This window comes from Odocoileus virginianus, chromosome 6 (genome assembly GCF_023699985.2).
Source record: "Odocoileus virginianus isolate 20LAN1187 ecotype Illinois chromosome 6, Ovbor_1.2, whole genome shotgun sequence".
Lineage (NCBI taxonomy): Eukaryota > Metazoa > Chordata > Mammalia > Artiodactyla > Cervidae > Odocoileus > Odocoileus virginianus.
Window position 1 is genome coordinate 42453514 of NC_069679.1, and position 26941 is coordinate 42480454.

Sequence of the window (26941 nt, forward strand, 5' to 3'; positions counted from 1 at the left end):
AGAAAGTAGGGAAAACCACTGGATCATTCAGGTATTCATACCTGAATCAAATCAAACCCCTTACGTTATACAGAGGAAGTGAGAAATAGATTTAAGGGACTAGATCTGATAGAGTGCCCGATGAGCTATGGGCGGAGGTTCGTGACATTGTACAGGAGACAAAAATCAAGGCCATCCCCAAGAAAAAGAAATGGTTGTCTGAGGAGGCCTTACAAATAGCTGTGTAAAGAAGAGAAGCGAAAAGCAAAGGTGAGGAAAACAATAGAATAGGAAAGACTAGAGATCTCTTCAAGAAAATTAGAGATACCAAGGGAACATTTCATGCAAAGATGGGCTCAATAAAGGACAGAAATGATATGGACTTAATAGAAGCAGAAGATATCAAGAAGAGGTAGTATACCGTGTTCATGGATTGGAAGAATTAATATTGTCAAAATGGCTATACTACCCAAAGCAATCTATAGATTCAATGCAATCCCTATCAAACTACCAACGGTATTTTTCACAGAACTAGAACAAATAATTTCACAATTTGTATGGAGATACAAAAAACCTCGAATAGCCAAAGTAATCCTGAGAAAGAAGAATGGAACTGGAGGAATCAACCTGCCTGACTTCAGACTATACTACAAAGCCACAGTCATCAAGACAGTATGGTACTGGCACAAAGACAGAAATATAGATCAATGGAACAGAATAGAAAGCCCAGAGATAAATCCACGAACCTATGGTCGCCTTATCTTTGACAAAGGAGGCAAGGATATACAATGGAAAAAAGACAACCTCTTTAACAAGTGGTGCTGGGAAAACTGGTCAACCACCTGTAAAAGAATGAAACTAGAACACTTTCTAACACCATACACAAAAATAAACTCAAAATGGATTAAAGATCTAAATGTAAGACCAGAAACTATAAAACTCCTAGAGGGGAACATAAGCAAAACACTCTCCGACATAAATCACAGCAGGATCCTTTATGACCCACATCCCAGAATTTTAGAAATAAAAGCAAAAATAAACAAATGGGACCTAATGAAACTTAAAAGCTTTTGCACAACAAAGGAAACTATAAGCAAAGTGAAAAGACAGCCCTCAAAATGGGAGAAAATAATAGCAAACGAAGCAACAGACAAAGGATTAATCTCAAAAATATACAAGCAACTCCTCCAGCTCAACTCCAGAAAAATAAATGACCCAATCAAAAAATGGGCCAAAGAACTCAACAGACATTTCTCCAAGGAAGACATACAGATGGCTAACAAACACATGAAAAGATGCTCAACATCACTCATTGTCAGAGAAATGCAAATCAAAACCACAATGAGGTACCATTACACGCCAGTCAGGATGGCTGCTATCCAAAAGTCTACAAGTAATAAATGCTGGAGAGGGTGTGGAGAAAAGGGAACCCTCTTACACTGTTGGTGGGAATGCAAATTAGTACAGCCACTATGGAAAACAGTGTGGAGATTTCTTAAAAAGCTGGAAATAGAACTGCCATATGACCCAGCAATCCCACTTCTGGGCATACACACTGAGGAAACCAGATCTGAAAGAGACACGTGCACCCCAGTGTTCATCGCAGCACTGTTTATCATAGCCAGGACATGGAAGCAACCCAGATGCCCATCAGCAGACGAATGGATGAGGAAGCTGTGGTACATATACACCATGGAATATTACTCAGCCATTAAAAAGAATTCATTTGAATCAGTTCTAATGAGATGGATGAAACTGGAGCCCATTATACAGAGCGAAGTAAGCCAGAAAGATAAAGACCATTACAGTATACTAACACATATATATGGAATATAGAAAGATGGTAACGATAACCCTATATGCAAAACAGAAAAAGAGACTCAGATGTATAGAACAGACTTGTGGACTCTGGGAGAAGGCGAGGGTGGGATGTTTCAAGAGAACAGCATTGAAACATGTATATTATCTAGGGTGAAACAGATCACCAGCCCAGGTTGGGTGCATGAGACAAGTGCTCGGGCCTGGTGCACTGGGAAGACCCAAAGGGATTGGGTGGAGAGGGAGGTGGGAGGGGGGACCGGGATGGGGAATACATGTAAATCCATGGCTAATTCATTTCAATGTATGACAAAAACCACTGCAATGATGTAAAGTAATTAACCTCCAACTAATAAAAATAAATGGAAAAAAAAAAAGAGGTAGCAAGAATACACAGAAGAACTAAACAAAAAAGATCTTAACGACCCAGATAATCATGATGGTGTGATCACTCACCTAGAGCCAGACATCCTGGAATGTGAAGTCAAGTGGGCCTTAGGATGCATCACTACAGACAAAGCTAGTGGAGGTGATGGAATTCCAGTTGAGCTATTTCAAATCCTCAAAGATGATGCTGTGAAAGTGCTGCACTCAATATGCCAGCAAATTTGGAAAACTCAACAGTAGCCACAGGACTGGAAAAGGTCAGTTTTCATTCCAGTCCCAAGGCAATGACAGAGAATGCTTAAACTGCCACACAATTGCACTCATCTCACACAGCAGCAAAGTAATGCTCAAAATTCTCCAAGCCAAGCTTCAACAATATGTGAACCATGTTCCAGATGTTCAAGCTGGTTTTAGAAAAGGTAGAGGAACCAGAGATCAAATTGCCAACATCTATTGTATCATCTAAGTAGCAAGAGAGTTCCATAAAAACATCTATTTCTGCTTTATTGACCATGCCAAAGCCTTTGACTGTGTGGATCACCACAAACTGTGGAGAATTCTGGAAGAGATTAGAATACCAGACCACCTTATCTGCCTCTTGAGAAATCTGTATGCAGGTCAGGAAGCAACAGTGAAAGCTGGACATGGAACAACAGACTGGTTCTAAATAGGAAAAGGAGTACGTCAAGGCTGTATATTGTCACCCTGCTTATTTAACTCATATGCAGAGTACATCATGAGAAACGCTCGGCTGAATGAAGCATAAGCTGGACTCAAGATTGCCAGGAAAAATTATCAACAACCTCAGATATGCAGATGAAACCACCCTTATGGCAGAAAGCGAAGAACTAAAGAGCCTCTTGATGAAAGTGAAAGAGGAGAGTGAAAAAGTTGGCTTAAAGCTCAACATTCAGGAAACTAAGATTATGGCATCCGGTCCCATCACTTCAGGGCAAATAGATGGGGAAACGGTGAAAATAGTGGCAGACTTTATCTTTTTGGGCTCCAAAATCACTGCAGATGGTGACTGCAGCCCTGAAATTAAAAGATGCTTGCTCCTTGGAAGGAAAGTTATGGCCAACCTAAACAGCATATTAAAAAGCAGAGACATTACTTTGCCAACAAAGGTCTGTCTAGTCAAGGCTATGGTTTTTCCAGTAGTCATGTATGGATGTGAGAGTTGGACTATAAAGAAAGCTGAGCGCTGAAGAATTGATGCTTTTGAACTATGGTGTTGGAGAAGACCCAAGAGTCCCTTGGACTGCAAGGAGATCCAACCAGTCCGTCCTAAAGGAAATCAGTCCTGAATATTCATTGGAAATACTGATGTTGAAGCTGAAACTCCAATACTTTGGCCACCTGATGTGAAGAGCTGGCTCATAGGAAAAGACCCTGATGCTGGGAAAGATTGAAGGCAAGAGGAGAAGGGGACAGCAGAGGATGAGATGGTTGGATGGCATCACTGACTCAATGGACATGAGTTTGAGTAAACTCTGGGAGTTGGTGATGGACAGGGAGGCCTGGCGTGCTGCAGTCCATAGGGTCTCAAAGAGTTGGACATGACTGAGTGACTGAACTGAACTGAACTTTGCTGTGACTGGGATGCTACCTATCTTTGCGAGGTTCTGGCAAGATCTCTCTATTTTGTGTTTCCCCAGCAGTGTTCCATCAGGTGTTAATAGATGTCCCCCTCCCAATTGCTACTGGTAAATGAATTTGGTGAAGCACAGATTTACAAAGTTAAATCGTTGTTTTTAAAAATAGGACTCCTCGGAAATTTTAATGTGCTAATGGACATTTTACATCTCTAAACAAGGATATAGTATGTGTTCCCCAGACTTACTTGGCCATTGAACCCTTTATTTGCACAGTATCTATTAACATTTTTTTTTCTGTTAACGTTTTTTGAAGAATAGAATTTGAGAAATGCTATTCTTGGTACTCTATATTTCATCTTTGGCCTTTAATTTTGAAAGGGAGAATAAGATATAAAACAGTTTTATTTCATTATGGGGCTTTTAACATCATTTTCCCTTTATGCTTTATTAAGGTTCAGAGTGAGATATAGATGTGGGAAGAATAGTAATTATGAAAGAGGTATGTGGGCCGGCCATGTGAACTGTGTGACTTGTAATCAGTTTTTCTACCCTAAATTTTATGTTCACTCACCATGGGTATACAGTTTTCTTTTTTGTTTTTTTGGAGAGCCTTGGAATTAGACAGCCAGAAGTTAGGAGGGTAGAAATCTATTAATAAGAAGGATCATCAGGCATCCTTCAAGATATTTATAATTTGTGTGATTATTTACAAAAGATTGGAAAATTATAGCTAAGCAATTAGTCCAGTATGAGATAATAAGAATTGTTGACTCTGTGGCTCATTTTATTGTTTTAGAAGACTTTGGTTGTAACTTCTGTTTAAGACAATGTATTATTATATCGGGTGATTTTAGAGCTAACAATCCAGGTTTTATGACTTTTAAGAAATGATTTTAATGAAAGTGATTTTGTATGTGTTAAATATGTTCATTAGATCTTTAATAAAAACAGTTAAAGTATGCAGTTAACATCTATGCAGTCACTTGCCTTCTACCAGTAACAGGTGCTTTACATGTATTATCTTATTGAATCTTCACACTCAGTTGTGTCTAGGGCAGAGTAAAGTAGTAAGAGGGAAAGTAGTAGGAAATAAGGTTGTAGCAATAGAATGCAGGCCAATTCATATAGAACCTTGTAAATCAGAATCAGGATTTTGGAAAACTGTCAGCATTTTAAGCAGGTGAAAGATCTGCCATGTTTTAAGATCATTGACTGCTGGGAGGAGAATAGACCATAGGGAAGAAAGAACATGAAAGGGAGAACAAAGGAGGTTATTATTAGTCAAGGTGAGTGTTTTGGATAAGTATGGTAGTAGTGGTTGGAGGTAGTAAGTGGAAATACTATGACAGTTTTTGAAGATAGAGCTGACAGGTTTTAATAATGGGTTAGATATGGAATGTGAGAGAGAGTGACCAAGTTTTTTGTCCTAAGCAGCTCCAAGAATGGAATTTTCATCTATTGTCATGTGATGAAGATTGAGGAGTATGTGTATTTTGGAGCACAGGAAGGGAGGAAGGAAATCTGAAATTCTATTTTGTCCATGTTGGTTTAAAATGCATACAAGTATTGATGTCAAGTGGTCTTTCCAGGTGCCACTAGTGGTAAAGAACCTGCCTGCCAGTGCAGGAGATATGTGAGACCTGGGTTCAGTCCCTTTGTTGAGAAGATCCTCTCTACATGGCATGGCAACCCACTCCAGTATTCTTGCCTGGAGAATCCCCATGGACAGAGAAGCCTGGCAGGTTACAGTCCATGGGGTCACAAAGAGTCGGACACAACTGAAGCAACTTAGCACACACCCACACACAGTGATGTCAAGTAGGCAGTTGGATGCGAGATATTTAAAGCCATGAAATGAGATAACCTAAGGAGTGATTATAGATAGAGAAAAGGTTTCTGGGTACTGAATTCTGGAGAACTTTTTTCTGTCATTGTAACTTGGTATCTGTTTCTTGCCCAAGTTTTCTCTTTTTCTTCCTCCTCTTTCAGCGTATATGAGTGAATTAAAATTGCCCATATCTCCAATATAATCTAATGTATCACAACTCTTAAATAGTCTTAATTTGTACCTAAAATAGTAATGCAAACATATTTATATATTGCTTTGAACTTTCTAAAGAACTTTATGAAATATCTGATGTGCCAGTAATTGCTAGGTACTTCTCAGTGTATTATCTGTTTGAATTTTGTGGATGATTGATTGTGTAAATGGAAGTAGTGATGTATCTGGCAGATCATAAATTAAGAGAAACCATTCTTCTGAGTTTATATGTTGCTTCAGTTTATATATATGTATACACACACATACATACTTTTTAAATTAATGAGAGCATAAAGGTAAAGATTTAATTGATATGTGTAGTAGAAAGAACATTGGATCAGGTGTCAGGCCTTGTCACTGAATAGCTATAGGGAAGGATTTAGATTTTTCTTGGGTCCTGTTTCCCATCTGTGGAAAAATAATAGGATTAAATTTGAGGAGGAATTCAGTCAAGGGGTCTCAGACAGTATGTAGATTGGGAATAGTTATTTGGATTTATACCTCTATATCCACACTATTCAATGCTGTAGCCTCTAGCCATATGTAGCTATTTAAACTTAAATTATTTAAAATTTGGTTGCTCAGTTGCACTTGGCACATTTCAAGTGCTCAATAACTACATATGTCTAGTTGCTACTGTTTGAACAATGCAGCTCAATTACATTTCATCATTGAAGAAAGTTTTATTAGACAGCACTGCTTTATACAACCATTGTTGTAACAGGTTTCTTTGAAATATGTAGTTAGATATTTGAACTTAGTTTTCCATCTTGCCAACCAACTGGAAATAGCAAAAATTAAGAATAATTTATTCTTTCTTGGGATAAAAATGCATGTAGTTCATTTTCACAGTATCGTGTGTCTAAGTACTTTAAAATTATAACCAGAAAGTGCTTTCATAGCACTATTAAGAAAACTTTCATTCGAATCTATCGATGGCACCTTTCATGTTCAATTTCTGTATAGAAACAAATGTTTTTGAAAACTAAATGCTAATAATTAAAAAAATAATAATATTTTGCTATTATGTGTGATAGGAGATGTAAAATACTAGTTTGAAAATTATTTAGTATCATTAAAATTAAAGTGGCTTCAGGATGCAGGATTTGTGGTTGTAGAAACTATTTTTCTCCCCTCTTTCTGGTTCCTAAACAGAAAAAGGGAATACATCGTTGTACAAAATGCAGACTGCAATTTTTAACATGCAAAGAGAAAATGGATCACAAGACTCAGCATCATCGGACATTTATAAAACCTAAACAACTAGAAGGATTGCCTCCTGGAACAAAAGTGAGTTCAAATATGTTGTATTTTAACATTTTATATGATAATAGACATTAACTTCTACCTGGTTTTATTTGTTGGATATAATACCTTAAAATGATTTGTGATTTAATTAAGACTTTAATTTTAAATTTCACCATTCCTATGTTTAGGGAAAAAGTGCCTAACCATTGCTTTTTGGTCAGTAGTGTGTGAAAGTCTAGAGTGGTATTCCTTTATAAAAAGTGTAACTAGATTAACTATTCTGGAGGCAGTGGGTTGTATCATTGTTACATAGGCTATTTTTGAGCTATTCCTGTTGGCAGTGTATTTGTCGTTTTTATCTGTTGAACTGCAAGATGCTTGAGGTTAGGAATCATGTTTTATTTATCTTTGTATCCTCAGCATCTGGTATAGGGCCTGTTTAATGCTGTAGGTTCTCAGGTGTTTATTGAAGGTATTACTGAGTCTACTCTTAGAGAAGCAAGTTCTGCTGCTGGATAGCATTATGTTTTAAGTGAGCCAACACATGTCTGACTGCATACTGATGATTGTAATTTACGTTTCCCTTTTTGCCTTATATACCTCTGTTTTCTCTGACTTCTTTATATACAGTCAGCTCTTGAATATTTGCTCCAGTGGAGGGAAACAGAGGCATGGATAATCCAAAGTGAAATAATCCCCAAAACATTTATATTTGGCTTTGGGTACTTACCTTTGAATGTGGGTATGTCTGTTATTTGAATTAACTATAACAATATAAAGCCATGCTCTGAAGACCTAGAGCAAGAGAAGCTATCCAGCATCCTTCCCTGCAGTCCATTCATTCCATGCTTGGGACTAGACATGCAAAACACTAATGTAAGCAGTGCAGCCCTCTCATTTTCCCTTAATAATAATAATAATAATAATAATGATACTAAATGTTTTATAGCACCTTAGAATTAGGCTTTTGGTATACTTTTTCATATATTCTATTATTTAATCCATGCGTAATCCAGTGAAGTAGACAAGGCAGATATTGTCCCTTATAGATAAAGAAGCTTAGAGAGGGTAAGTAACTTAATCAGGGTCACATGGCTAGGAAGAAATAGCATTAACCTCAAGTCTTTCATTCCTAGTCCAATGCCTTTGTATGATGCCAAAGCACATGTTTTTCATGTTATTTCCTCATAGGCTGTTTCTCAAATACATGGGGTGTGTATAGTCAAATGGTTAGTATTGGTAGGCAATTGTGTTTTCCATTGTCCACCAGCAAATATAATTTCTGAATACCTAATGATAAGTCTTGTATTAGCTCCCTTTAAGGAAATTCTCAGTATTATTAAACTCTCCATGCAGTGTAATGAATTTATATAACCCCTCTCATAATCTTTGTAAACATACATCCTGCCCAATGAGTCCCTGGAAAGAAGAAATCATGTTTAGTGTAGATTTGCTTGTTTTATAGTTGTTGAAGGGTGATGCAGTCCTTTCTAGATTTTCAGATTTAAGTTTTGACCTTTGTATTTGTAAATTTCTAACGTTAAATCAGAGCATAGAAATAGCTAGGGAATGCACTCTTTTAATATTCATATAATTTGCTTTAACTGCTAATTATCCATTAATAACTTAACATATAACTGATATCAGTACAAAAATGTAAGATTACAAGTGAGTAAATATCAAGTTTAATTTCATTTAATTGGTATGAACATTTAAAATAAATGAAAGACTTATCCAGTTATAGTTTATACTTGCCCTTTCCAAATACTTGATGTTTAACTTTTTGTTATGCAGTGATATTTTAACAGTAAGGTAATGATTAATATTCTAAAGTAGATATTATCTTCATTTTTGTAGGTTACTATTCGAGCTTCAGTTGGACCTCTTCAATCAGGATCTTCAACCACACCTTCCATTAGTGCAAGCACTTCTACCCTTCAGCTCTCACCTCCAAGGACTAAAAATATAACTGCTAAAAGTCCCACAAAATCTAACACAAGTAAACCTAATATAACTAAATCCATTGCAAGTAAGCCTAATGCAAGTAAGCCTAATGGAAATAAACCTAAATACAAATCAAAAATATCTAATCTGCAAAAGAAACAAAGCACATTGGCTAGTAGCAATAAAAAAAGTAAAGTCAATACAGCATTGAGGAATTTAAGGTAAACTTTTATTCTTGATACTCAATACTAATTTAATCTTAATCAGTAACTGAGCATGCACATAATAAAAATTTTATTTAATATAAATTTACCCTATTACACAACTCTCTTGTACATTTATATGCTGTCACTTAATGCCAACAAATAACAAAAAATGTTTTTATAACTATTGAACAGTGCTCTGATTACTATCTTTTTATATTCATTATAAAAAATTATAGTATTTTTACTATATAAAAATAAAATATTTTTAATGTGCTTTCAACATAAAATACTGGGGTTTTATGTTGTGCTTATATCTTGTGATGTTTGAATGGTTAATTTAATCCCTTTTATTCTAGTAAGAAACATTAGCTGATACTATATTGTTTATACGTATTCTAGCTGTTATTCTGTAGCAGATTTTTCAAATTCTAAATCCCTGTTTGAAGTTGTTAAACACCTTAGCTTTAATTAACAGACCGTTAATAAGGCTCTCCTTTATTAATTTTGTTTTAAAATATATTTTTATCATTTTCTTTGTATCTCTATAAGGTATCGTCGGGGAGTTCACAAGTGCATTGAGTGTTATTCTGAAGTAAAAGATTTTGCAAACCACTTTCCTACCTATGTCCACTGTAGTTTTTGCAGATACAACACTAGCTGTAGCAAATCCTATGTGAATCATATGATGAGGTAAGATGAGTTAAACATCTATAATTGCCAATTAAAATTACAGTTTAGCAAGTTTGTTCTTGAAAACAGTTACCCAAGTATAAGTCAGTTTTGTTCTTTGAGAAACAATTAGAGAACTTCTAAGATGATTCATGGTACTATTTTTCAGCATAGTAATTCATAAAGTTCCTGGAAACTTGAATTGTAAGAACAGTTAGACTAATGAAATTGAGATAGATTTGTTAGGGAAAATAGTTTTCCTGTGAGAATTTTTTATCCTATAGAACTTTAAAATGCGGTTACTTCCAAAGACAGAAAAGTAATGTCACATGGTAAAGAATAAAGAGTTGGACACAATTGAGTGACTATCACTTTCACTTTTCACTTCCTCATGAAGCATACATGTAATCTCATGCCGTCACTTTGTGATTCCAGGATTTTCAGTGATCTTAGATATTTTATTGGATCTTGTTTCTCTTTCTTTCTCTGTTTTTCTCTGTAATCCTTTCTGTCTGTCTGTCCATCCATCCATCAGGCCATCCATCCTTGCATTCATTCAGTGAAATGAGAGACTATTTCATTGTTGCTGCTGTTGGAATTATTTTTCATTAATTCATTCAGTTTAGATAAGTATTTAGTCCATGCAGAGAAAACTTTCACAGCCTATGTTATCTTCATTGATATCATATTAGTTGAGGTATCCTTCAGGATGGATTTTTATTTTTAAAAAAAAGTCAAAAATTGTTCCAATATAAGCCAGTTAGATTGATTATTCACAGTGAAGTTTTACTTTTTTTTTTTTCCCCAAAAGTTAGAATTAGAATATAACCAACAAAAGTGATTTTTATACAGATCACAACATGACCTTTGTGTTACTTTCAGGTCATAATCAACTGCTCCTTTAAAAGGACTCTTCCGTGTTTCTTGGTGGCTTTAGCACCTCTCTCATGGTTTTTTAACCCCCTTGATAACTAACCTGACTTCATGGTCCCTGACTTCTTCAGTGCCAATGCTTTATATCAGCTTTAAAGTTGTTGTGCTCCCTTTCTTAGCACAATACTATTTTAATCTTATATATGGTTCATTTCTTTTGAATTCCCATTTCCCCATGACTTTCTGGGCTTTGAAGTCCTTTTTCTGGTCCAGTAGCACTCATCTAACTTTATAGTCATCCTTACCCTCAGGGTCATCTGTTTTGACTGTTGCTTTGTTTTTGTTCTAGAATCTTTTACACATTTAGTCTTGCTCACCTGGCTTAAAGGCCAAAGACTTGAACATCATCTTCTACTGAACTTTATGCTCAATTCTAAACTACCAAACAGTGCTTGATTCAGATCAACTCTGATTCATGATCTTTAACTTGAGTTGGGACCTGTCTTTTATTTTTAAAAATAAGGAGTATATTTTTTTATTCTTATCTGTAGTATCTTATTAACATTTTATTCTAAATTCTCTTAGTTGTCACCCTGGCCTACTATAATTACTCAGTTGGAGTCCATCCTTTTAATTAATCTTTTCAGTCTCAAGTATTTTTCCTGTTACTTTCATCCAGGCATTGATCTCAGAAATCACACATGCTCCCCTTCGCAGTTAACCCTGCCCCTTATCTCCTTTAGTTCTTCCACAGCTTCTTTCAGTTAATTTACAACTTCGTCTCTATCTGTCAGGTTCCTTTTCCTTACAAATGATTTCAAGTATTTTTTTTAAGATGAGGGATATTCATCCGTATTGCTTACCTACCTTATTTCTTATTACCATGAACATTTGTAAAAAGTATTTGTTACTAGCATTTTCATGATTCATTTCTTTACCTTTTGAATGTCATCTTCACCTAACAGTGCCCCTTTAAAGATTATCTGTCAAGTATTTATCTCTGTATTCATTTTTTTCACTCTTATCACTCTGTGAATTCTTTAGAGTCATTGTTGTCACTCACTTTTGAAGCTATTCTCTTCAGCTTTTGTTTAATTATTAACACTATTCTTCCTTTTTGCCTACTCCTGTTTCATTGCCTTTTCTTCCTTCATCTCTTCTCACCTCTTTACATTTCCTTTCTTAGGTAACATAATCACTGTCACTTTTACCTTTCAACTTTAAATCTTCCAGTTTCAGTCCTTAGTTTTCCTAACATGTAACTATATTTCTAATTATTATTATAGGTTTTTTTCTTTTTAAACTTGACTCACTAGCATCTAGAAAGAACGTAAATAAACCAAGCGTTGTCATCTTTCCAGAATTGACATGACTACTGTCCAGACACTCTCTCGGCATCATTTGTGTTGATGTGGAATACCAGCTGGAAAAAAATGCACTATCCCAAGTTTCTTAAGCTTGTGTTGTTCTCTTGATCTGCCACTCTGCATCATGGCTTCCTGAGATACCACCTTCTGCTTTCTGCCTCTCTGCCTCCCACCTGCTGCAGTGGACTGCACCTATAATCCATTTCCTCTAAACCAGGCCCCGGCATCCTTTGTTGAGAATACTTCTGTGTGGAAAGTCTTTTGTTCTTTGACCAGTACATTGCCACCCCAGTACAGCTTTAATTCTGCAGTTAGTGTGTAGGGGATCAAGTCAGAAAATATTTTATGTTTTCTTAGGCCAAGGGTCATTCTATTCCTCCCTCTCCCATTTATCATACGTTTCTCATTTGTCTTATAAATCCTCCAAATGCATTCTATTCCAAAACATTCCCAATTAGCCTGTCTCCTTTTATTATGTTTAGTTGTATAATACAACTATTATCTCCTTGAGAAGTAGCACCTTATATTTACCCTGTCACTTAGCACATTATAGACAGCAAGTGAGAGTCATTACTGTAATTATAAAAAAGGCCCTAATAAAATCTCAAAAGAGTGTATTAAAAAAATCTTACACAGTTGGAACATCTTTAAAATAAGACTCTTACAAAGAAGAGCATCATTTAACATTAATTTTCAATGATTTTTTTGAAGTAGCATTATTTAGGTGGCAGTAGAAGTCACCTGAAAAAAATGAATTGCTGTGTGATATTGCTATTCTTCAACATTATGTATGAGAAAGAAGGCTTTTTCTCTACATGTAATAGAATTAAGGTCACAGACAAGTACTTAATATTTTTTTCTGGCAGAGTTTATTTACTATTTACCAAGAAGTATGGTAAACTGGTGGTGAAGAATCTGACAAATCTGGATTTGAAAACAGAACTCACCATTTATTACATGTGTCACTTTGGGCAAGTTACTTAACTGATTCCCATTTTTCTTTTCTTGCAGTAGAAAGTTATTGTCATTATTGGGGAAATGTACTTAAAATGGTTAATAAAAATGATCTGCACTTAGGAGATATTCAAGTAATTATAGGTATTATTTCTAAATTGTCATTAGGTATTGTAGATAAAGTTTTTGCCTTTGATTTTCACAGTTTAATAGGAGAGATATTTTACCTAGCTTAATGTGATAAATAAATGACTGTGTGAGCCCAGAGAAGGTAAGAATGAATTCTTTAAACAAGAAATAAGAAGGTATTGTATAAATGACATTTCATTTACGATTTGAAGGATGATTTAAAAATTTTCCAAGGAAAAAGAAAGCTGGTATAACAGTTTGTTCCTATACAATAAATAAGATTACTGAATTAATTTTTATAAGCTGTGCTTTAGCTCATTATATATTTTGTATAGATTTATTGGCATGAAATAATAGTCATTAGAAGAACAGATAGATTATTGTGATAACTTCATAAATGGTCTCCTGTTCACAATCCACCACTTGGCCCCTTTTCCATGTTTTCCTTTCTTTTGTTAATAACATCTGGTCAAGTCATTTTTTGGCCTGAAATCCTTCACCTATCTAATAAAAATAGGATGAAGTTCAGATTTTCTGGAGAATGTGAGACCTTTTAATATCTAATTCCTAACTACTTTTCCAGTACCTTCAACTCTTACTTGTTTTTCCTGGAGTAAGTCAGTATATAGACCTTCCTAACTGAAATATACTACTGACTGTTAGCTGACTTCTCCATTTACCTTCATCTTTCCCTCATGCAACCATAAAACTTTATATGTATCGCTGTTGATGTTTATCTTGTGGTAATTATATATTTATGCATAGGTACTCACTTGTTGAGCAGATGTTTATTAGGCATTTCTTCTGAGCCAGTTGCTTTTTGACTACCTTCCTCCGCAAACCCTGGAACATGAATTCTAAGGCAGACAACCTGCCTTTCTTGTTGTATCATTAACTTCTAGTCTAGTGTTTTAAATAGTAGGCATACTGTCAATATTGTTGGACATTTAGGAAACTGATCCCTTTTGTATTTCTTTGGAAGTAAAATTTTTACTTATACCAAATCAAGATTGTTAAGAGAAGATGGTCAAAGGGAGTTTTTTTCCCCTTCTAGTCTTATTGAGGTCTAATTTATATACAATAAAATTCACCTATTTTTAGAGAACAGCTTAATGAGTTTTGATAATTATATATAAATATAAACAGGTGGTGAATTGTCAAAACCTAGATTTAAATGTTATATTTAACTGTATTGTAATAAAAATCTTAACCTTTTTTCCCCTTTCTTAGATTATTTACATATTGTTATTAACTTCATGCAGGTCTAGAAGAACGGTAGTTTTTTCTCTCTATTTATGAGCTACAGATTCACTTTTCCATTCCTATAATACCCAAAACTAGAAGAATGAAATTTGTGTAGTAAATATAAAGAGTATAGATTGGGAACTTAAAACTGAATTCAGACAATGAAAATTTTAAAAGTACCAACATTTTAATAAGGTGTAAGTTAGAAATGGAAGCCATCAAAATACCCTAAAATGTAACTTTTTCCTTTCCTCTTACCAAATAAAGAAAGCAGTCTGTTTGAGGAGAAGGAAGAAAGAGCTTCTAAAAGTTACTTTTAAATCTTATTTTAAAAATTAATTTACTTGGTTCATTGGTAATTACATAAAATCTTGGACACACTCCTCTGAGGAAATAGCAGTTGTATGAACACATTTTTGCGTATAATTTCTGTGTTTCCCAATCTCCCTGATGGTCTCTTCCTAAAAATATTATTCAATTATCTTTGTCATATTACATTGAATTTATAAACTCTATGGTAGTAATTATCCCCAGATTGAGAAAATGACTTTTAGAAATCTTCTGAGGATGTTTTCTGGGGATTAAAACTGTCAGAGTATTTCTTTTCCAATACATACATGCTCTGCTTGTGATGATTATTTCTGAGACTGAGAATTAACCTGGTGTGTTGGCTACTTTAGATCTATCATTGCACACTCCAGCTCTTCAGACTTTAGCTTGCATAAGAATTACTGAAAACCTTGTTAAAACAGCTTCCTGGACCTCACTGCCAGAGGTTAATTCAGTAGGTGTGTGTAGGGCATAGACTTTGCCTTTCTAAATAAGCTCCTAGATTATACTGATGTTACTAGTCTATGACTACAGTTTTATATGTGCTAAGTGGTACTCTGCTAAGCTAATCCTGGTTTTCTAGTATAGAAAAACTTTCCTTGTCAGATTTAAAAGAGTATATATAAAGGAAAGCTATTATCATTGGCTGCAAAGCCTGGTTAGGGGTTTTCTGTTCTGTGCTTAGAGGGGGCATTGTTTTAGCTCAAGAGTTCTGCTTTAATTTGTTTTTGTTTTAAAGTCTACTGATAATTGCAAAGAGCTCTCTAAATGCTTGATTTTACAAATGATAAACAGTGGCCTTTAGCTCAAGTATTGTTACTTCCAAGATCATTTGGATTCTTCTCCCCTTCCTCAACACAAACATGTTAAGTTAGAAAAAGATTTTTCTAAATGATTATTATTGGTAACTATTCATGTTATGGGCAAAAACGTTATTAGCAAAAATTTTAAATTGTTTTCAACTCTTTTAATAGTTCAAAAAAAGAATTTCATGTGACTTTTTTCTTATACTTTTGAATATGTGAAGGTGTGATACTGATCAAATGAGAATATGCTTAGTAAAATACATTTCACTGGAAAAATAGATAAATTTATGTTAAAATACTGAATTAAACAGGATTACTTATATCATGATATTTTATTCAAAACTAGAAATTTAAGTATAGACTTGATGTATAGCTATAAATTAATATGACTTACCGTATAGTAAAATTAATAAAATCTGTTTTGTCTCTCTCAGCTTTCATAGTAATCGTCCAAGTAAAAGGTTTTGTATCTTTAAGAAGTATTCAGAAGATCTCAGGTAACTAGTTGATCTTTTAAATTTTTTTCTATTGAAAAGTTCTATGACTTAAATCGGCTATATAAAGCATTTTTATCAAGATACAGTTCATACATCATGCAATCCACGTGCTTAAGTTGTACAGTTAATAGTTTTTGGTATATTCACAGGGTTGTGCAGTCACCACAGTTAATTTTAGCTCATTTTTGTCACTTGAGGAAGACATCTGTACCCATTAGTGGTTATGTTTATTTCCTTCCAATTCCTTTTATCCTTAAGCAACTGCTAATATACTTTCTGTCTATATACATTTGCCTATTCTGGACATTTCATGTAAATGGAATGATAAAATATATGATCCTTTGTGTCTTCCATTTAGCATCTTTTCAAGAGTTACACATATTGATGTGTGTTATCAGTGCTTCTTTTTCTTATTGCTGAATAATATTCTGTCATATGTATATTATAGTTTGTTTATCCATTTAGGTTATTTTAACTTTTCAGCCATTATAAATACTGATGTTGTGAACATTTGTGTACTCATTTTTGTCTGGACATGTCTTTTCATTTTTCTTTAGTATGCATAGGATTAGAATTGCTGGGTTATATGGTAACTCTATGTCAAACTTTTGAGGAACTGCTAGCCTGTTTTACAAAGTACCTGATTAGTCTATATTCTGTCACTAAATTTGTTTCAGGGGTGACCAGTGGTGTCAAAATGAAGCTTTCATGTATTTGCACTGTAAAATGAGAACAAAAAGTAGGGCTTTCCAATAATATTTGAATAGTGAAAAGAGGCCTAAAATATGCAGTAAAGTAACACTTTTTCAGTTTTGAAGTAAATTTCTTAAGCCACTGAAATTCTTGAAATTAGTACATAGTCATTTTAAATTTTACTTTTCAGATTAAGGAAAGTATGCTACTTGCTTACTGTGCAGAAAGAACTGTTAGTGAATATTTTTAAAAACATTGGTTTTACCACATGCTTAATTCAGAATCCACTGAGCACCGTGTTTTTCACATTCTTCTGCGTTGTTTAGAACCCACTGCTCTTTATTATTTTGTCTATGTAGCCATTGCTACTTGACCTATCAGTATCTTTGCTGCACCAAGCTAATATATATAGATATGGTTAACCAGTACTTGTTTTGATATGTTGGGTTAGTGGAAAATCTGGAAGAGAGGATGATACTGTGTCTCAGAGCCTTTGTACTTACTATTCTGTGACTAGTTTGCTCTTCCCCAGACTTCTGTATGTTTAGCTCCTTTATCGCTTTTGAGTCTTCTGTTGTATCCTCTCTCCTATGCTTTACGCTAGTGTCTTTTATCTCCCCTTTATGGATCATTTTTGTCTGGATTATCTTTCATCATCTCATATACTGTATACTTTATTTTCTGTGTCCTCTCGCTAGAATGTGTGTGGTTTGGATTTTTATTTATGTAAGGCATTGATAGTAATTAGGCACTTGGTAGATATTTGTTGAATAAATTAATGTATATATTTAAAATGACTTATATTTGGCAATAGGTCCCATCAATGATTTTGGACCAGTGGTTCATAGGGAGAGGAAAATTTGATTCAGTTTTAAACAATATATTAGTACCAATTTAAAACATTTACTAACTTTAAGGCAGTAGATTAAGTCATATTAGGTGTTGCCTATATTGAAAATTCTTATAAGAATGAAGAGTTTTATTACATTCAGAAGAGGTTTTGTTTGATTTTTACCTCACTGTTGTTAAGCTCCATTGTGTGTTTGGTTTTTAAAAAATGACTTACATGATTTTAAAGCTCTGGGATGTTTTCTCTCAACTTGAATAGGTCTCAGGTTGAAAATTTGCCAATTTCTGTGAATGAAACATATAAACTTATAACTACATAGAACAGTAATTTTTGTAATTATTCTTTTATTGGAATATTCGTTTTTTAGATCTTTACTACATATTAGGTCTGTAATATAGCAGGCTCTATAAAGATAATAGTAATAATGAGGAAGTCTTGGAACCAACCTTCAGAGAAGGTTGGGAGATAAGAGGTGAATGTAAATAACCACAATAAATCAAGAGGGAATTTAATAAATGCACTGAGGGTTACTTTTTTCAAAGAGGAATGAGATTACTTTACTTGGAATGATTTACATAGGTGTTAATTTACTTGGTTTTCAAGGATGAGTACTATTTATACTGATAGAAGAGTTTGATAAAGTTCATTTAAGCTGAACAGACTAAATTTTATTAGTTTCATTTGTACTTCAATTACTTTTAAACAGTTTAACATAATTTAACATAATTTATATGTTAAATCTTATTTGATTTTCTTTTAAATAGTTCTTCAGATGCTTGATCCACAAACTCCCAAGTGCTTAACTCTAACTAACATAATAAACAGTGGTTTTCTAAGTTCTCTGAAAGATTCACATATTTTTGCAGGCTTAGTAATATTTTAAACTAAAATGTTTAAGCACATTTTAAATTAGAGTCTTAATTTTACATACTATAATATGAAATTATGTTTAAATACTTCAAATAGCAAATGCTCCACAGTTTGATTCAGTAACTGTAAAAACTATTCCTTAATTCAACAAAAAGTATTAAGTATTGATGACTATGGGAATTGTTTCCTAACCTTTTTGAAAATTTATAATCACTACATATTTCCTTTAAGAATATGCAGGACAGAAAAAGAGACACAGATGTATATAACAGACTTTTGGACTCTGTGGGAGAAGGCCAGGGTGGGATGATCTGAGAGAATAGCATTGAAACATGTATATTATCAAGTGTGAAACAGATCGCTAGCCCAGGTTGGATGCATGAGACAAGTGCTCAGGGCTGGTGCACTAGGAAGACCCAGAGGGATAGGATGGGGAGGGAGGTGGGAGCGGGGATCGGGATGGGAAACACATGTAAATCCATGGCTGATTCATGTCAATGTATGGCAAAAACCACTACAATATTGTAAAGTAATTAGCCTCCAACTAATAAAAATAAATGAAAAAAAAAAGGAAGAAGAAAGGAGGGAAAAAAAAAAAAAGAACTATGTTACCCAGTGAAGTTTTGTTAAGGGAACCAGTAGTTTAGGTTCAAGCAAGTGGGCCAGTTGACATTACTGGGAAGCTGAAGAACTCAGACTTTGAACTTTAGTAGTGACTTAGCCCTTCAGTTAATTAAGTGTTACATGAGAATCATACCAACCTTGGATGCTTGTGGTGAGAATAAATATTGTATAGGAAAACCTCACTCCAGTATTCTTGATGGGGAAATTCCATGGACAGAGAAGTTTGGTGGGCTATAGTCCATGGACTCACAAAGAGTCAGACATGACTTGGCAACTAAACAGCAACAGCATGCAATGGTAGCATCTACAACATTATGTATTTTTAGAATCTTCTCATTTCTAATTTTTTCCTCTCCTAGGTAAATGTTCCACTAGAGACAAACCGTATTTTTTAGTCATCATTATATTCACAATACAATATACTAGTAGTATAGTATGTGTAATGCAACCTTAGTAAATATATATTGACTTGTATACATATTGTACATTTATATATACTATACTTTTGTTTTGAAGACGGGCATGGGCTTCCCTGGTGTTTTAGATGGTAAAAAATATGTTTGCTAATGCAGGAAACTGGGATTCAATCCCTGGGTCAGAAAGAACCCCTAGAGAAGGAAGTGGCAACCTACTCCAGTATTCATTCTTGCCTGGAGCATTCCTTGGACAGAGAAGCCTGATGGGCTGCAGTCCATGGGGTTGCAAAGGGTTGGACATGACTGAGCAACTAACACACATGTAGGCACAGATAGATTGTGACTTGTCAGAGTGACACATGTTGTTAGTGCAACCAAGACTAGATTGTAGGTCTTGACTTTTTAGCTATTAGTAACTGGTATGAGGGAGAAAAGTTTATAAAACAAAAATACTTTCTGTCAGTAAATGGTAGTATAATTTGAATATGAAAAGTGACAAACACTTTCATGCCATTTTCTAAAGAATTATTTCAGTTCTATCAGGTTTATATAACAAAAATTGGAATGATAGTTAGGACACAAAGAGCAAATCATGAAAAACTATTCATTGAACTGGTATGTGGGCTTTCATAAAAGATAAAAATGTTTTCTTTTATACTATTTGCTTTGTTTTTTTTAGGGGCATTACTCTAGTGTGCCTTAATTGTGATTTCCTAACTGATGTTTCTGGCTTAGATAATATGGCTACACACTTAAGTCAACATGAAACTCATACTTGTCAAGTTGTAATAGAGAAAGGTACGTATATATAATTGTGTTACTTCAGATTTTTGCTATTTATTCTAGTATTTTTGGTCAGCCACAGTATGTTCTCTTTACTAAATCGTTTTTCTCACTCATCATATTTCATATGCTGTTTTAAATATAAAACTTTTCTTCTAATTTCAGTTTCTGTTTGTATCCCAACTTCTGAACATCTTTCTGAGTAAGTTTAATTTTTATTCAGTGCATTTTACTTTGATGGATTTTAGCACTACTGCATTTTTAAATGTATCATTAATAGAAATGAAAAATATTAAAGTTTTTTTTTTTTTTTTAAAGCTGCTTGTTGAAATAGGTTCCTGCTCTTTGGAGCTCGTGACCTGGTGCAAGACAAGTTGGAATTTCCTAAGTTCAAAGTTCTGAGATGTTTTCTTACACAAAGGCAGTTAAGCAGCCAAGTTCATGACATTAGCTCTCATTATTCAGCTCTTTTCAGCTTCAAATGGGACTAGGTTCTTATTCCACCTTATCTTTGTGTCAGGTTGACATATCTTAACATTCATTTTTTCTTTTTTTCTCCAGTTGGCTCTCTCCAAAAATAACTTTTGTTGCTTTGGTCATTTCTTACTTTGCTTAAAATAATTTGTGTTTTTCTCTGCTGTACTTGCCTTCAGAATAATATGTTCCAAAAGATATGGCTGTCTGTCTTTTTGTCTGTTTTGTCTGCTTTCGTAATTTCTTATAAATCTTTAAGTTTTTAGGCCGGACAATTGTCTTTTCCTCATTCGTTGTCTGTCATTGTGCTATTTTTCTTATTTTTCAGATGGAGAAGCAGCCCAGAGATTTCAAAAAATGTCCAGGGTACACCTGGACAGTGTTCCCCTTCGATGAACACAACTGATGCCTGTTCTCTCTTTCCAAGGAATGTGACTAATTTGACTGTGGGGCCTGCTCTAGGTTGTGGTCTCAGGAAATCCGATCTTGGGAAGACTCCCTTCCTTCATGGCTGGCCTTCCATAAGGCTGATGCTGATATAGCCAGTGATGGTCTCAAGGCCCACCAGTTGAGCATAGCTTCCCACTGGGGGCTTTGGCTCATGATCTTAAGCATGTGAGTCACTTCTGGCCAAAAAAATAAAATCTGTGCTTCAACGTCCTGGTTGAAGTTTAGTCATTTTGGCTGCTGCCCTTTAATCTTCCTGTAGCATGACTACATCCAAGGAATACAAAAGCTCTGGATATTAGGAAATGCTTATTTTCATGTCCTTGGAATAACAGGTCTCTACAATTATGTTCCAGAATTTTACTTGCTTTTACTGTTATTTAAAATATATTACCCAGGAGTAAGTTTATAGTTTTTCAGCAATATCAATTGACAAATTTTTTATTTTAAAAAATTATTTTGATTTTAGTAGATTGGTTTTATGTTCTCCAAATTTATTGATGTCTATTTTTATATTCTTTTCTTTAAAAATGTTGTTCAGTGTTTGCTTTGTTTTGTTAAGAACTTCAAAATATCCCCTAGAATTCTCTACAGATTTCCTATAGCTGCTTATTTATAGCTTTTTAACTTAATTTGGATGTTGTTCAGACCATTAGACATTATAATATGTTCTTCCTTATTTCAGGATTATTATTATTATTAATATTGTCTTAATAATTGTGAATTCTAAGGTATAAAGAATTGACAACACCTCTTCTTGCAGACCTTAAAACAAGTTTTAAAGTTACATATTTGTACATCTAATACATAATATCTACTTAGCCATTTTAATAGTTCATCTGGTAATGTTAACATTAAAAACTATGGAGGCCAATAATGCATTTGTTTCTATCATATATAAAATGTATTTCCACATAAATATATTTCAAAAATTTGACTTTTGTTTATTTTACTTACATGGACTATAGCTCTAATGAACAGTTTTGATGGTATTATTTTCTTTTAATAAAAATTATATTGTTTAAGTGCCTCAGGAATTATTTACTAATAAAGGATTTCATATAAAAGGTATAGATTTAATCATATAAATAGGAGCATTGCTTTTATTGATTCATGGAAGTCCTATCATTTGGCCTGCACACTGAGAGCTATATCTACTTAGTGAATCTTGCATTTTTTTCCCCTGGCACAACTGAAAGATCATTTCTTTATATTATACTAGTTTACTGAATTTTAATGACATGCAAAGTACCTTTTATGATCTTATTTGTCATAAGGGTCAGGCAGGTTCTGAAAATGTGACTCAATCATATTTTTTACTGTAAAATCAGAACTTCTTCAGTTTTATTTTGAAACAGATTTGAAGCCAATTTAGATGACTACTTATTATGTAATGTGCTTCTTGCTATTAATGATAGAAAATTTGAACCCATTAATTTAAAATTTCCAAACTAATTTCTACTGTAAATGAATAATTTTTCAAAAGCTCTGAAAATGGCTTATCTCTAAGTAGGTGGATTTGGGGTTAATGCTAGTCTTTGTTTCCTTATTTGTCTCTAGGAGGTTTTGTCATTTCACCCTCTATTCTACCCAGTTTTTTAAAAAAATTTTAAATTTTGCCCAGAAACAACTTCTTTACATTTTTAACCCAAGTTCCTTTTTCATTTATGGATATTTGCTCTACCTTGGCTATAGTTAAAAAAAAATATGAGAAATTGTATTCTTGGTATAATGATGTAGGAGTACTGCTTTGTGTTCTTCCATAGGGCTGTATCTTATAATATCAGGTTCATTTTCTTCAAGTTTAAATTCTTAAAGTTCTGTCACCTATAACTTCGTTTAAAAAAAATGATTCAAATAAAACACCTTAGGCAGTTAGTACAAAAACGTGTTTATTATAGGCAGTTGGTTGAATTTTAATTTTGTGCCAACAAATTTTGTCTTGAGCCTAATCCCGCCTTGCTATCAGGTTATTCTGACTATTTTATTCACCTGATCAGAAATTACCTTTGCATGCATGTGTGCTTTTGCTTACCATTGAATAAAAAGTGAGATTGGCTCAGGGTAAGTCCATTGCTATTTTGAGACCCTCAGTTACCCTGTTTGTAAAATATGAGTGCTGATTGTTCCAGAGTTGTGAGATTCTGTTGTTCAATATTGGTTATTCTTACATTCCATTATTTGTTCTTATGATGAGATGAATTTAGAATGCTACTATGTATCCTTATCCCCATTAGCAGAAATAGGGACTCTTTGACCTTGAGAAAATTAAATGTTCATGTTATTCCTTAGCACATTTAACTCCTTCATGTACTCTTATAAAAAAAGTAGTTTCTCTTATACTTCTATTAAAGAAGGTAACTAGGTCAGTTTTTCCCAAGTTCTGTACTGTAGAAGTAATGTCCATAATTTATTAAGTTGGCGGGAAAGTTTCCATGGTCAAATAAATTTAAGCAATGCAAGTTAAAGTTAAACTGATTCTTTGACATGGAATTTTTCATGCTGTATGGGGCTTGTGAATGTCTAAAGTGAAAAAATGAAGTGAAAGTGTTAGTTGGTCATTCATGTCTGACTCTTTGTTACTCCATGAACTGTAGCCTTCCAGGCTCTTCTGTCCATGGAATTCTCCAGGCAGTAGTACAGGGTTGCCAATTCCTCCTCCAGGGGATCTTCTCAACCCAGGGATCGAACCCAGGTCTCCTGCACTGTGGGCAGATTCTTTACTGTCTGAGCTACCAGTGAAGCCCCCTAAGAGAATATTTATTTGACCTTAGAATTTTTTTCTTTGAATAATTATGAATTTCTTAATCTCCTTGGACTAGTGTGTGGAATACTGATCTGGAGTCCTTCAGATTTTATGAGCTGGGAAATAAAAAGCAGCTTTGTAGGTTGTTGCCCAAGATGGGTTTCTAGACATTTCACTTAGGCTGTGAATCATTTGTAAGATAAGAGTTTGTAAATAGATGCTCAGTTCAGTTCAGTCGCTCAGTTGTGTCCAACTCTTTGCGACTCCTTGAATCGCAGCACTCCAGGCCTATCTATCACCAACTCCCGGAGTTTACTCAAACCCATGTCCATCGAGTCGGTGAGGCCATCCAGCCATCTCATCCTCTGTCATCTCCTTCTCCTCCTGCCCCCATTCCCTCCCAGCATCAGGGTCTTTTCCAATGAGTCAACTCTTCGCATGACTAGCAATGTACATTTTCATATTTTTAGAAATTATATCAGAAAAATGATAACCTCCTTATTATGTTTGTAATCTCTATTAACTGTGTAACAGAGATAGACCAGTTAATAGTTTATTCTGCCTCTGATTACAACAGTAAGGGATTTTTTTTGTTGGAGAGTATGGTTACTTTACATGATTTAACTCTTAAGAAGCTTAAGAATCTCTCACTTATTTCTGGCTTCTTTCTGTAACTCTTTATGCTTAGCTTATCAGTCTACCCACTCACCTACTTTTCTTGAGACTTATTTTCAGCCTTTTATTATCTGTTAAGGAGTTTCCTATATAGTAAAGTTTTACTTCCTATTTAAACAGCCTCAGGAGGTCTTCTTTGACACTAAGATTATATGATTTGAAACCCAGCTTCATTTTAAACCCTCTCAGACCCTTAAAGGTACAGTGTGGTATAGTGAGCACAGGCTCTGCAGTTGGTTGCCTAGTTTGGAGTTCCTACCCTGCTGTTTATCAGAACATATGTGACTTGGGGTAGGTTACAGATTCCTGTGCCTCATTCCCCATTTGTAAAATGCATGTAAACAACTACCTGTTCATAAACTGTAGAGGGAATTAAATGAGTTAATATACGTATATGGTATTTAGAAAGTGATTGGCACATAGGAAGCAGCACTATGTAAGTGTAAATTTATATTCTTATTCTTACTACTTTGCATGATTTCACCTCTGCCTGCGTTTTATTCATATAGAAGTATCCTAATCTTCAGCCTGCTTTTCATTCTAGCTTCTCATACTGTTTTCACAAATCATTTATGTTAAGTGTACCTAACCCAGTAAATATTTCTTAAGAGCCAATCATCTGAAGCATGTATTAGTTATAACATTAGATTTTTAGTGTCTAAAGGTCAATAAACTTGCTTTTTTTAAGGAATGGATATGAATGCTCCTAGGTTCACCTGTCTTAGTTTCCCCTAACTTATACTGGTTTACACTATATAGTTCATTTCATATTTTCAGCCTGCCTCTCTGGTTTTGAGATCTTTGTAGAGCCTCACTCTAATCACTTCGGTGCTTACCCACCTGAAAGAGCTTACCTTCCTCTACAAACTTGGAGAAGCTATTCTGCTTCTCTTTTTCTATATCATTTATTGAAGTGTAGGAACCTACTGTTTTTAATCCTCCACACTGAAAAATATCTTTGTCCTTACTTCTGTATAGTGTTGAGAAAGTAGTACAGCTTTGAAATAAGGCAGTTCTGGGTTTAAATCCTAGTTGTGTATCTAACCAGCTCTGTAGCCTTGTGAAAATTACTTCACTTTATCTTCCTTATTTGTGAAATTTACATAGCAGTCTTTGCAGGGTGGCTATAAGAAATAGAGATAATCTGTGGACATTAAATTATTAATGTAAATTATTTAAATAATTAAACTTGTTTGGCACTATCCTGACAGGAATCATTCAGTAAATGTGTGTTGTTGGTGCTGTTGTTGCTGTACTGCTGCTGCTGCTGCCACTTCTAGTCACTGCTGTTCCCGCCGCTGCTGCAGCTGATACTGCTGTTAATGGTGTTACTACAGCTGCTGCTTTCAGGAGCCTGGGAACTGCGATCAGTGCAGTCTCATCATTGAGCGTTTCAGTAGCAGTCCGTCTGTACTGCAGTTACTTGTAATTTGGGTTGATAGTTCACGGATCCTGGAGTATTCCTCCAGACTGCTGGATGGATGGCATTTATTGCAGTGTTCAATTGCACTTTATATAATTCTCAATTTTTAGAATTTGATTGTACTCTGACTTTTCCTGTCTAAAGACTATGAAACAACACCCTTGTTGAAAACTAGTATGTAATCTTCTCTGCTTAGAAGGACAGCTTTTTTTTTTTTTTTGAGCTTATAGAAGCTCTTTTTTAAAGAAAACCTTTTATTAATTGTTGCTAGGCATTCATTTCGAATCATCTTGGTTACTTACCTACTATTACTAAGTTTATGAAAATGTGTAAATGTGCTAGTTATCAGTAGTAAAGGGGCTCCTTCTTTTCTAGACCTTTGAAATATTTTTTTAAACCTACTTTTCTCAGATGTGACATTGTAACTCAATCATAGAATTGCCCTTTTCTATGTGTTAATCTCCTATCATATTTTTCCCTTTCTTCATCTTCTTCTATATTATCTACCAGGATAGATTAATTATAACATAGATTGGAAGTAAAGTTTTAAATTTTGCAACATTTGCTTTCTTGACAAAAAGTTGAGACTCTAGCAGTCTTCAGAGCATAAGAATCCGTAGTAAGGCCGTAATAAATCGAGCTTGGAAACCTTGGCTATTTAGCCAAAGTGTGTGTTTATTGACTGAATCAAATGTCCTAAAAGCCACATTTTGAAGTGACTTTCAAAGTTGTTTTAGTTCTCTCAGTGACTTCCAGTTTTGTTCTAAGCAGAGTATAATGTAAAGGCACTGACTGAAGTCAAAATACTAGAGTTCAAAACCCAGCTCTCTCACTTCATGTTCAAGTTAC

The 26941-nt window shown here is 34.4% G+C and overlaps 1 protein-coding gene across 8 annotated transcripts in view; it reads left to right on the top strand.

The window, feature by feature from the left end:
- ZNF280D (zinc finger protein 280D) overlaps positions 1–26941 on the top strand; it is a 122142-nt gene that overhangs the window by 65143 nt on the left and 30058 nt on the right. For 7 of the 8 annotated variants that reach the window (XR_011488275.1, XM_020876767.2, XM_020876764.2 and 4 more), the window contains 6 exons: positions 6979–7113; positions 8929–9236; positions 9771–9911; positions 16029–16091; positions 20224–20342; positions 20493–20529. Coding sequence is in view for 7 of the 8 variants with exons in the window: in XM_020876767.2 (XP_020732426.2) it covers positions 6979–7113; positions 8929–9236; positions 9771–9911; positions 16029–16091; positions 20224–20342; positions 20493–20529 (803 nt within the window). In the remaining variant the exon portion in view is untranslated. Of the gene's footprint in view, positions 1–6978; positions 7114–8928; positions 9237–9770; positions 9912–16028; positions 16092–20223; positions 20343–20492; positions 20530–21129; positions 22274–26941 lie in introns of those variants that run through there. The other variant, XM_070469239.1, reaches the window with a different exon arrangement.